General features: G+C 36.7%; 1 protein-coding gene across 6 annotated transcripts in view; it reads right to left on the reverse strand.

The window, feature by feature from the left end:
• Positions 1–609: 609 nt before the first annotated feature.
• The window catches only part of KLHL32 (kelch like family member 32), a 113831-nt gene continuing 101723 nt past the window's right edge, over positions 610–12717 (reverse strand). For all 6 annotated transcript variants that reach the window (XM_077764733.1, XM_077764732.1, XM_077764730.1 and 3 more), the window contains one exon: positions 610–1349. In XM_077764733.1, the coding sequence (XP_077620859.1) occupies positions 1188–1349 (162 nt within the window). In that variant the 3' untranslated portion in view covers positions 610–1187. The remainder of the gene's footprint in view (positions 1350–12717) is intronic.

The following is a 12717-nucleotide window of genomic DNA, read 5'->3' on the forward strand; positions in this document are numbered from 1 at the left end:
ACCTAGCCTAAATAAGAATTCTTATGCATTATTAAAAGTGGTAGTAATAAAATATGTATTGGTGGTGGAGGAAGAGTCCCACAAGTGCTCAAGATTGACATAACCTTTAACAAAGTGGAAAAACGTTTATTAGAACTACCAAGTCTAGGTTCACATTTATGTCAGAGCACTTTATGGTGCCTAAATTAGTACAGCTAATTTTTTTGAGCTTTGAAATGTCATTTTTCACTAAATGAGTTTAAACGAGATGTTTGAATTATTATTTGAAGCAAGAATTTGTACCGACTTAGGAATCTGGCTTTGGTAAACTCCCCTTTTCCTAATTAGCATCTCTTCACATGCTTTTCAGAACCATTTCTCCCACAGCATGTGTTCCAAGTTCTATTTAGTAATTTTAAAGTAATTTCAAAAATAATCTCCCCATTCAGTTACAAGGTTCTAAAGATAGTAAAATACCTTGTAATTTGAGTAATTTTTTTTTCTTAAATGAAGTACTTCAGAGCATTTGCCTAATCCTCACAACATTGTTCTGAAATGATACAGAAATCAATAATTATCCTCCTTAAAGAGAGGGAAAACTAGCACTGAAACTTAAGCATCTAGCCCTAGGTCAGAGTAACCAAGTTGAACAATCTGGAAATTCCAGCTGCTGTTCCAGTTACTTCTATCGTTTGTGTCACTGTGAATAAAACATGGCATTTAAAATTTTATAATGTCATGATACTGAGTCTATACTAGTGGCGCTGCATAATGTTAAATATTTAAAAGAAAAATTACAAACCCAGGTTTAAGTAGTAAGGGGATTAACTACTAAAAATTCTTTCTTAAAGATCGTTGATGGCAGTACCTGTGAAATAAATTGCCTTACTAACAAACATTTTCCTAGACAGTGCTGATTAGAGAAACTACAACGAAGGCTCTAAAGACCCACGGAACAGTAATTGACCATTAACTGATTTAAACCACAATAAGTCAGACATACTGTATATTGACACACAAAGAGAAGGGTGACAGGAGGTTTCAGTAATGTATTTTAGAAAACTGTTCATTTTTTGCTAATGTTTATCTGAAAATAAGACATATAAAACAAAACAAGGAAGCATGGAGCACTGGGTCTTTTCATGCCCAGTATTCAGAAGTGAAGCTTTTCTTTCCCTTCATGATAGTTATTAACAAAGCATTGGTTTTCAGATGGTCCCAATCCTGTGATGAGGCACTTGAAGAGTCTGAAGGTTAGGGCATGTGAAATACGGAGCTGGAAGGAAGCATGCCGCTATTCCATTAGAAGCAAAAGGGAGTGTTGGCCCATAAAATACTTCTTCTTTGCCTTCTCTACTTACATCCACCACCTACAAAAGAAGGAAGCCTGTATGTCAAAGAAGATTGCCCAAAATGATGGCTGTATACATATAAAAGGAGGCCTGCAGTTGAATTCAGTGATGTCACCATGACCATACATATCTTAGGCGTTAGTTCTTTTCCTCACAGTATGGTACCAGAAATATGTATTAAAGTCCAGGTAAGTGCTATTATATACATTTATATATTTGTGTGTCTATATAAGGTAAACAGATTTGAGATAGGTAGGTTTATCTTCCTCTAATAAATACCAGATGGACCTGACATATACACAGAATATTCCATCCAAAAACAGTGGAATACACATTCTTTTCAAGTGTGCATGGAGTATTCTCTAGGATAGATCACATGTTAGGCCACAAAATAAATCTCAATATATTTAAGAAGACTGAAATTATATGAAATGTCTTTTCTTACCACAAGAGTACCTAGAAATAATTTATAAGAACTGGGAAGAAATGCAAACACAGGCTCCAGGAAACTCAAAGAAGTCAAAAAAATTCATGGAGAAAAAATGTAGATGAAAACATGGCACAAAATCTTTAACACACAGCAAAAGCAGTTCTAACGGAAATTTACAATAACCTCAAGCAACAAGAAAAATCTCAACCTAACCTTATACCTAAAGGATGTAGAAAAAGAACAAAGCCAAAGGCAGTAAAAGGAAGGATAGAAGATTAGAGCTGAAATAAACTAAAAGAAAAAAATCAATAAAAGCAACAGTTGATTGATGAAAAGATAAGCAAAATTGATAAACCTTTGCCTAGACACATTAAGACCCAAATCTGAAATGAAGGAAATCATTGAAACCACAGAAATACAAAGGGTTGCAAGAAACTACTATGAAAAATTATGTGCCAACAAATTGGAACAACCTAGAAATGGATAGATTCCTAGAAACCTACAATCTTCTAAAACTAAATCAGGGAGAAATAGAAAATATGGACTGATTATCACTCAGTAACTGATAGTAATGAAATTGATAGTAATTACTAGTAATTTCATTTCTAGTAATCAAAAAGCTACCAACAAAATTCCAGGACCACATGGCTTCATAGGTAAGTTCAACAAAGATAAGAAGAGTTAATACCTGTTCTCCTCAAACTACTGTAAAACCTTGGATTGTGAATAACTTGTTCTGTGAATTTTCGGCAAGACAAGCAAACATTTCTAGTAAATTTTAACTTGATAAGCAATGCCTTGCAATACTAGTAGTATGTGACACTGTATGTCACATGATCACAACTGAGCCAATGGTACTTAAAATCCGTTTTAATATACAAGTGCTTTGGATTACAAGCATGTTTCCCGAACGAATTATGCTTGCAAACCAAGGTTTTACTGTATTCAAAAAGATAGAAGAGGAAGAAAATTTCCAAATATATTCTACAAGGCCAGCAGGTATCCTGATACCAAAACCAGACAAAGGAACTACAAAAAGACCAAAAAACAAACAAAAACCCCAACCAACTTACAGGCCAGTATATCTGAAGAACGTACATACAAAAAATGTAGAACAAAGTATTAGGAAACTGAATTCAATACGTTAAAAAAAATCATTTACCTTGATGAAGTGAGATTTCAGGAGTAAAAGGTAGTTTCAGTATTCACAAATAGGTCAATGTCACATTGACCTAAGAGTAATGACTAAAAACCATATGGTCACCTCAGGAGACGGCAGAAAAAGCATCTGAGAAAATGCAACATCCATTCATGATAAAAACTCAACAAAGTGGGTTTAGAGAGACCATACCTCAACACAATAAACCATATATGAAAAGCCCACAGCCAACATCATACTGAAAGCTTTCCCTCTAAAGACCAGGAACAAGATGTGAAGGTCCTCTCTTACCACTTTAATTCAAAATAATACTCAACATCCTAACTGCAGCAATTAGACCAGATAAAGGAAAGACATCTAATTTGTTAAATAGACAGACGTATTCTGTTTATTCTCCACCAAAGAACAGGTAAGTGAATTCAGTAAAGTTGCATTATACAAATTAATATACAGAAATGTGTTATATTTCTATTCACTAATAATGAAGTAGCAGAAAGGGAAATTAGGAGAACAGTTCCATTGGAGAGTAGTTCAAGATGACCACTTAGGAAGACTATGAATAAACCTATTTGTAGAGCAATTCCTTCTGAAGGAGAAATGAGAACTGAGTGAACAGCTTCTGTACAAAAGATCACATAACTACAAGAGAGATGGGCTTATTAATAAAGAGAACCCACGTCCCAACACTGAACAGCAATGGAGAGGGATAGTACTAAAAGACTGTGATGGATCTGCCCTTGGGCACAGAAAGGTACAAATTAAAAGCAACTAGAATATAAAGGATCTAGCCCTATTACCACCAAACAGCAGGAAAGCAGCTAGAACTCTGGACTAGAGGTGCTAGTGAACATAGCGGTTTTACATTCCCTCTCCACCATTACAGAATGGACAGGAATAGGGTCCAGGCACCCTAGCCAGCCTATGGACTCTGACCCCTGACCTCCAGCCCACATCAGACTGAGCTATCCAATTAAGTCAGCCTCCAGCACACCACACACCAAGACACCTCTGCTCAGTGCTCACTACAGTGATAGCCATCTTGCCAAGGTGACACCAGCACAAAGCACTATGGCACACTCCAGGTACACATTATTTTAGCTCCTAATGTCTTGCTATGTAGGACATCCCCAACTCGAGAGGGCTCTAGGACTTACCTGCACAGAGCATCTCAGGAACACCCTGTCTCAGCTATAGCCCCCCCACCAAGGCATACCCTGCACCAAACACCGTGGGACAACCTAGCCCACAACATCCCATGAATTAAACATTCCAGAACACTCCAGCATGCACCCAGTTCAACTACAGCTCTCCTGTCAAGGCACCCACTGTACGGGGTGCCCCAGGATGCCCTGGACCACACTACACCTTGGCTCCAACTATCCCAGCAGGGTAGCCCCTCCTTAGGGTGCCCAGGACACTCCAGCCTGCAGCCCTCTTCACCTTCACCTAATCTGCCTGGGTGCCCTCCATGCAGAGAATGCTGGCACACTCTAGCTTGCATCTACTTTGGCTTAAGTTATCTGTCAGGATAGCCCATAGAGGGGAGAGCCCCAGGATAACGTGGCCAGCATCAACTTCAGTTTCAGCTGTCTTGCCAGGGCACCCTCTGCATTGAGAGTTACATGAATACCTTAATCATGCCCACTTTAGCTATAGCTATGTCATCAGGGAAGCCCCAGCACGGAGTGCCTCAGGACCACCAAGCTCATGCCAGCCACAACTCCAACCACCCAGTCACTGAACACAGTCTACACAGGAGATCATCATACACAAGACTATTCCATCAATTTTAGAAGCAGCTGTTGTTTGGCCAAATTCATAAGAACACAAAGTCAGGCAATGTAAGGAGACAAATGAATATGCTCCAAATTAAAGAACAAGACAAATCCTCAGAAAATGAACTAGAAGAAATGGAGACAACCAATCTACTTGATGAAGAGTTCAAAGTAATGGTCGTAAAGAAGCTCAACTAACTGGAGAGAAGAGTGGGAGATTTCACTGAAAATGTCATCACATTTGAGCCCCTGGGGGGCTCGGTTGAGCATCTGACTTCAGCTCAGGTCATCATCTCACAGCTCATGGGTCTAAGCCCTGCATCAGGCTCTGTGCTGACAGCTCAGAGCCTGGAGCCTGCTTTGGATTCTGTATCTCTCTCTCTCTGCCTCTCCCCCGCTTGTACTCTGTTTCTCTCAAAATAAACATTTTTTTTTTTAATCAGAGTTGAGAATATAACTGAAATGAAATATACACTGGAAGGAATCAACAGTCTTTTTAAGTTATTTATTAATTTTGAGAGTGAGTGAGTGAGCCATGGAGGGGCAGAGGGAAAGATGGGGACAGGATCCAAAGCAGGCTGTGCACTGACAGCAGCAAGGCCAATGTGAGGCTCAAATTCATAAACCATGAGATCACGACCTAAGTTGAAGTCAGACGCTCAACTGACTAAGCCACCCAGGTATACCTCAACAGTATCTTTAAAATGACATATTAGGCCCATCTGTTCTAAGATATATATGGAACATTCCATCCAAAACCAAAAGATGACAGATTCTTTTCAAGTGCAAATGGGACATTCTCCAAAATAGGTCATAAGTTAAAACCACAAGACTCAATAAATTTAAAGATTGAAATCATATCATGCATCTTTTCTGACCACAATGGTATGACACTAGAAATCAGTAACAGGAAAACAAAAATGGAAAACCAAAAACATGTGGAGGTTAAATAAAATTCTACTACATAAGCAATGGGTCCATGAAGTACACACAGAGAAAATGTTAATAATACTTGGAAACTAATGTAAATGAAAACAGAAGTCAAAAATCTTAGAACCACTTTCACAGTGTCTCAAAGAGGGAAATGTATAGTGCTATAGGACTACCTCAAGAATAAAAATCTCTGGGGTACCAAGGTGACTCAGTTGGTTAAGCATCCAAATTTGGCTCAGGCCATTAATCTGAGGTTCATGAGTTCAACTCCTGCATCAGCTCTGTGCTGACAGCTCAGAGCCTGGAGCCTGCTTCAGATTCTGTGTCTCCCTCTCTCTTTGCCCCTTCCCTGCTCACACTCTTGCTCTCGCTCGCTCTCTCTCTCAAAAACAAAAATAATAATAATAAATTTGTAAATAAAAATCTCAATCTAAACTTACATCTAAAGTAAGTAGAAAAAGAAGAGCAAATCACAATGTTAGTAGAAGGAAGGAAATAATAAAGATCAGAGCATGTACAAATGAAATAGACTAAGAAAAAATAGAAAAGATCAACAAAGCCAAGAACGAGTTCTTGAAAAGATAAACAAAATTGATAGAAAATTAGACCTATCAAGAATAAAAGGAAAGAGGATACAAATAGAATAGGAAATGAAAGAGAAGTAGGGGCACCTGGGTGGCTCAGTCAGTTGAGCATCCAACTTCAGCTCAGGTCATGATCTCACAGTTCATGAGTTTGAGCCAGCGTCAGGCTCTCTGCTGTCAGCACAGAGCCTACTTCAGATCCTCTGCCCGACCCCTCTCTTTCCCTCCCCTGCTGGTTCTCTCTTAAACAAACTTTAAACTTGTTTTTTAAAGAAAAAAAAATTAAAGAGGTAAAAAACGGACACCACAGAAATAAAAAGAGGAGAATACTATGACAATTATATGCTAAAAAACCAGAGAGCCTAGAAGAAATAGATGGATAATTCCTAGAAACACAGAATCTTCCAAAACCAAATCACAAAGAAATAGAAAATCTGAAGAGACCATTTACAACTAAGAAAATTGAATCAGTAATGAAAAAACTCCCAAACAAAAGTCCAAGACCAGGTGGATTCACAGGTAAATTCCACCAAACATTTTAAGAAGAGTTAATACCTATTCTCAAACTATTTCAAAAAAATAAAAGAGGAAGGGAAGCTTCCAGATAAATTCTATGAGACTGGCATTGCACCATTACAAAAATCAAAGATACTATAAATAAAGAAACCTACAGGCCAATATCCCTGAACTTAGATGCAAAAATCATCAACAAAAGATTAGCAAACTACATTCAACAATACATTAAAAGAATTACTACAATCAAGTGGGATTTATTGGGAGGATGCAAGTATGGTTCAATATTTGCAAATCCATCAACCTGATCTATCACATTAAAAAACAAATAGTATTATGATCATTTCAATATATGCAGTGAAGGCATTTGGCAAAATTCATCTGTTTCTGTTTTTTAAAATTCTCAATATAGTGGGTTTAGAGAGGGAACATCTCAATATGCCAAAGGACAATATGAAAACCAACAGCTAACAATTTAGTTCAGGAGGATAAACAGAGTTTTTCCTCTATGATCAGGAATAAAAGAAAGATATCTACTCTTGCCACTTTTATTCAGCATAGTGCTAGAAATCCTAGCCATAGCAATCAGACAGGAAAAAGAAATAAAGGCCTCCAATTGGTAAGGAAAAAGTTAATATGTCACTATTTGCAGATAACATAATTCTATACATAGTAAACCTAAAGACTATTAGGAGTAATAAATGAATTCACAAAAGCTCAGGATAAGAAAATAATACTCAAAAATGAGTTGCATGTCTATATACTAATAAGGAATTGGCAGAAAGCAAAATTAGGAAAATGATTCAAGTTATAATTGTACCAAAAGGAATAAAATACCCAGTACTAAACTTAACCAATGATTTGAAAAAACCTGTGTGCTGAAAACTGTACAACACTGATGAAAGAATAAGGACAACATAAACAAGTGGAAAAATATATTCTGTTCATGTACTGAGAGAATATCATTAAAATGTCTGTATGACCCAAAGCAGTCTACAGATTCAGTGTGTTCCTTATCAAAATACCAACAGTATTTCTGACAAAACTACAACAAATAATCCTAAAAGTTTTAAGAAACCATAAAAGACCCCTAACAGCCAAGGAAACTTGAGATTGAAGAACAAAGCTTATGGTATCACAAAGCAAGATTCTAAGATATACTACAAAGCTGTAGTGATCAAAACAGTATGGTACTGCACAGAAACAGACACACAGATGAATGGAACAGAAAACAGAGCCCAGATACACACCCATGCTTCTATGGTCAATTAATCTACTACAACACAAGATGCAAAACATGCAGTTGGGAGAAGACAGTCTCTTCAATAAGTGTGTTGGGAAAACTGGGCAGCTACCTGCAAATGAATGAAACAAGACTCTTTCTTACACTACACAGAAAAACAAACACACAACGCACTGAAGACTTTCATGGGAAACATCAAATTGTAAAACGCCTAGAAGAAAACATAGGCAGTAATCTCTCTGGCCGTGACATTTGCAATATTGTTCTAGATAGGACTCCTGAGGCAAGGGAAACAAAACCAAAAACAAACTGTTCAGATTACAGGGGAAAGAAAAAAAAAAATTTTGCACAGCAAAGTACACCATCAACAAACCAAAAAATGGCAAACTACTGAATGAAAAAAAGATATTTACAAATAATTAAGGAGTTAATATCCAAAAGATGTACAGAACTTATACAACTCAATATCAAAAGAAACAATCTGATTAAAATGATGGTCAGAGGACCGGAACAGACATTTTTCCTAAGAACACAGATAGGTGGCAAGCACACGAAAAGAAGCTCAACACCACTAATCATCAGATACAAATCAAAACCATAATTAGCTATCTCTTCACACCACTCAGAATGGCTGTTATCAAAAAGACTAAAACTCCCAAGTGCTGAAGAGGATGTGGAGAAAAGAGGACCCTTGTTGCACTAATGGTGGGAATATAAATCCATGCAGCTACTATGGAAAATGGTATAGAGGTTCCTCAAAAAGTTTAAAACCGGAAATACCATAAGATCCATTAATTCTAATATTGGATATTTATCCAAAGAATACAAAAACACTAATACAGAAAGATACACCTCTATGTTTATTGAAGCATTATTTACAATAGCCAAGATATGAAAGCAACACAGTGCCCGACAATAGATGAATGAATGAAATACTGGTAGGTATACACAATGAAGTATTACTTAGCCTAAAAAAGGAAGATCTGATTTGGGGCAACATGGATGACCAAGAGGATAATATGCTAAGTGAAATAAGTCAGAGAAACACAAATATCCTATTATTTCACTTATATGTGGAATCTCAAAAAGGAATAAAAGCAGAAACAGACCCATAAATACAGAGAACAAATGGATGGTTGTCAGAGGGAGGGGATGGGACAGGAGCAAAATGGGTGAAGAAGAGTGGGAGCAGGCTTTAAGTTATGGAATAAATAAATCACAGGGATAAAATGTACATCATAGAAGATACTGTCAATGGTATTATAATAGCATTGTACAGTGACAGATGGGAGCTACACCCATGGTGACCACAGCATGCTTAAGTTTGCTGAATCACTATATTATTAACTGTATGTCAACAATACTTCAATAAAAAAGGAAGAAAATCTCAAGGACACCTGGGTGGCTCAGTCAGTTAAGCATCCAACTTTAGCTCAAGTCATGATCTTGCAGTTTGTGAGTTTGAGCCTCACCTTTGGGTCAGGTTGACAGCTCAGAGCTGGGAGCCTGCTTCAGATTCTGTGTCTTCCTCTCTCTGTCCCTCCCCCAGTTGCACTCTGTCTCTCCTTCTCTCTCAAAAATAAACATTTTTAAAAAAGGAAGAAAATCCCATTTATAATTGCACCAAGATGGATAATACCTAAGAATAAATTTAAGAAGGTGAAAGACCTATATACTCTGTAATCATCTAAAAACATTAATGAAGGAAACTAGAGATAAGATGGATAGATATGCCATATTCATGAATTGAAAGAATATTGTTAAAATGACCATACTACCCATTAAGAAATCTTATGGATGGTAGAAATCATACTACCCATCTTTCCAATCTTAAGAAAAATGAAGCTGAGGGTACCACAATCCCAGATATCACTTATAATACAAACATAGTAATTACAATAGTATGGTACTGGCAGAATATAGACACACAGATCAAGAGAACAGAATATAAAGCTCAGAAATAAACCCATTCTTATATGACTAATCTACAACAAAGGAGGTAAGACAAACAATGTGGAAAAGACAATCTATAAAATAAATGGTGTTGGGAAAACAGCTACATGCAAAAGAATGAAACTGGACCACTTTCTTAAACCACACACAAAAATAAACTTGAAATTCATTAAAGACCTGTGAAGCCCAAGACCATTAAAATCCAAAAAATATATAGGAATAATCTCTTGGACATCAGTCTCACCCATGTATTTATGAATAGGTCTCCTCAAGCAAGAGAAACAAAAGCAAAAATAACCTATTGGAATGACATCAAAATAAAAAACTTTTTACAGTGAAGGAAATTATCAACAAAATGAAAAAGGAACCTGAATGGGAGAAGGTATTTGCAAATGATATGTCTGATAAAGGGGTTGATATCTAAAATATATAAAGAACATATATGACTCAACACCAAAAGAACAATCAGATTTAAAACTGGGCAGAGAGCATGAAGAGACATTTTTTACAAAGAACACAGAGATTGCAACACACACCTGAAGAAGCTTACCATCATTAATCATCAGGGAAATGCAAATCAAAACTACATTGAGATATCACCTCACACCAGTCAAAATGGCTAGTATTAAAAATCTAATTGGGGCTCAGTTGGTTAGACGTCTAACTTTGGCTCAGGTCATGATCTCACTGTTCATAAGTTCAAGCCTTGCATCAGGCTGTAGTGACAGCTCAGCCTGGAGCCTGCTTCAGATGGTGTCTCCTTCTCTTTCTCTCTGCCCCTCACCTGCTTGCACTCTGTCTCTCTCTCAAAAATAAACATTTTTTAAAAACTATGTAAAAAAATCTAAGAAGTTTTGGTGAGCATGTGCAAAAAAAGTAACACTCCACTGACGGTGGGAATGAAAATTGGTGCGGGCACTGTGGAGAACATTATGGAGGTTCCTCAAAAAATTAAAAATAGAAATATCACATGAACCAATAATTCTACTACTGGGTATTGACCAAAGAAAAAACACTAAATTGAAAAAATATATGCACTCCTATATTTATTGCAGCATAGTTTACAATAGCTAAAATATGGAAGCACATACGTACCCATTGGTACAGGAATAGATAAAGAAGATGCATTTATACACACACAATGGAATATTACTCAGACATAATAACTAATAATGAAATCTTGCCATTTGGGACAACATGGATAGATCAAAAGGATATTTTCCTTAGTGAAGTAAGTCAGACAGAGAGACAAATACCATATGATTTCACTTACGCGTAGAATCTAAAACAACTACAGCAACAAAAACACATGAACAAACAAGAAAACCAGACTCTTCTAAGTACGGAGAACAAACTGTGTGGTTGCCAGAGCAGAGGTGGGTTAGGGAAATAGGTTAAATCGACCAAAGGGATTAAAAGGTACAAATTTCCAGTTACAGAATAAGTCATGGAGTTGAAAAGTATAGCATAAGGCATATCAGTCAGTCAACACTGTAGTAACGTTACATGGTGACAAATGGTAAATAGAGCCAACATGGGGAGCACTGAGTAATGTACGAAGTCAGTATACATTATACCTGAAACTAATACAACGCTGTATGTCAATTTGAATTAAAAAATTTTAACTCTTACACTACTTAAATAACTTTCCAAAACTAGTTAGTAAATGTTGTCATATGTTGGTTCATAAATTTTCATCTGTAAAATGAAGAAAACAACATCGACCTTGCAGCTTTACTCTGAAAACTGGTGATGTCTAGCACCTAGATATTATAGCATGGCTTAGTAGAACATTCAAAATCAGTTGAGTCTGGATATTTTCCCCCAGTTATTTCCTCTTTAAGCTGGAGTTCCATCTCTTTCCATTGTATAGAAGAGTCTCTTTGTTCGTTTGAACCTGCTGTCACCTCACTGAATCTGGCTTAGTTTTAATACAGCTATCACCATACAGTGGAGTTATGTTCCAAGAAACCCATCTTAAATTGAAAATATCATAAGTCAAAAATGCATTTATTACACCTAACCTACCAAATATCATAGCTTAACCTAGCCTGACTTAAATGTGGTCAAAGCACTCACATTAGCCTACAATTGGGAAAATTATCAAACACAAAGCCTATTTTATAATAAAGTGTTAAGTATATCATGTAATTGATTGAATACCATACTGGAAGTGAAAAACAACTGTTATGTTTACAGAATGGTGGTAAGCGTATTGGTTGTTTACCGTCATAATTCTCTCTGCCACTGTCCAGCAACACAAGCATATCATACTGTATATCACTAGCCTGGAAAAGATCAAAATACAAAATTCAAAGTATGATTTCTACTCAATGGGTATTGCTTTTGCACCTTGTAAAGTTGAAAAATTGTTAAGTCAAACCATTGTAAGTCAGGGACCATATGTGTACTGGAAAAATTCTTTCTTGAAGAAAGCTGGTCATATCTTGTCAAACTCAGTCTCTTTCTAGCCCTCAATCTTCTTAATCTCTCTTCATTTGACCTTCCACTAACCTCATTTAAAACCTTTCATCTCTTGGATTCCATGAGTTTCAAAAGACAATGTTCAAATTGGCATTGTCCTACTGCTATCCACCTTTGGTCCCCCTTTTCCCACGTGCACTGTAAGTGTACATGTGCCTTAATATCCCAACCACACACCTCTTGGTACTATTCTTCAGTATCTTGTCCACTCCTGCCTTCATCTATCATGTGGATGGATAATTTTTAAACCTTTAACTGCTATAATGCATTCTTAAATGAAAGGAACCCTTGAGATTTGGGGATCCAAGTTCA

Source organism: Crocuta crocuta, unplaced genomic scaffold (genome assembly GCF_008692635.1).
Source record: "Crocuta crocuta isolate KB4526 unplaced genomic scaffold, BGI_CrCroc_1.0 scaffold194, whole genome shotgun sequence".
In the NCBI taxonomy this organism is placed as follows: domain Eukaryota; kingdom Metazoa; phylum Chordata; class Mammalia; order Carnivora; family Hyaenidae; genus Crocuta; species Crocuta crocuta.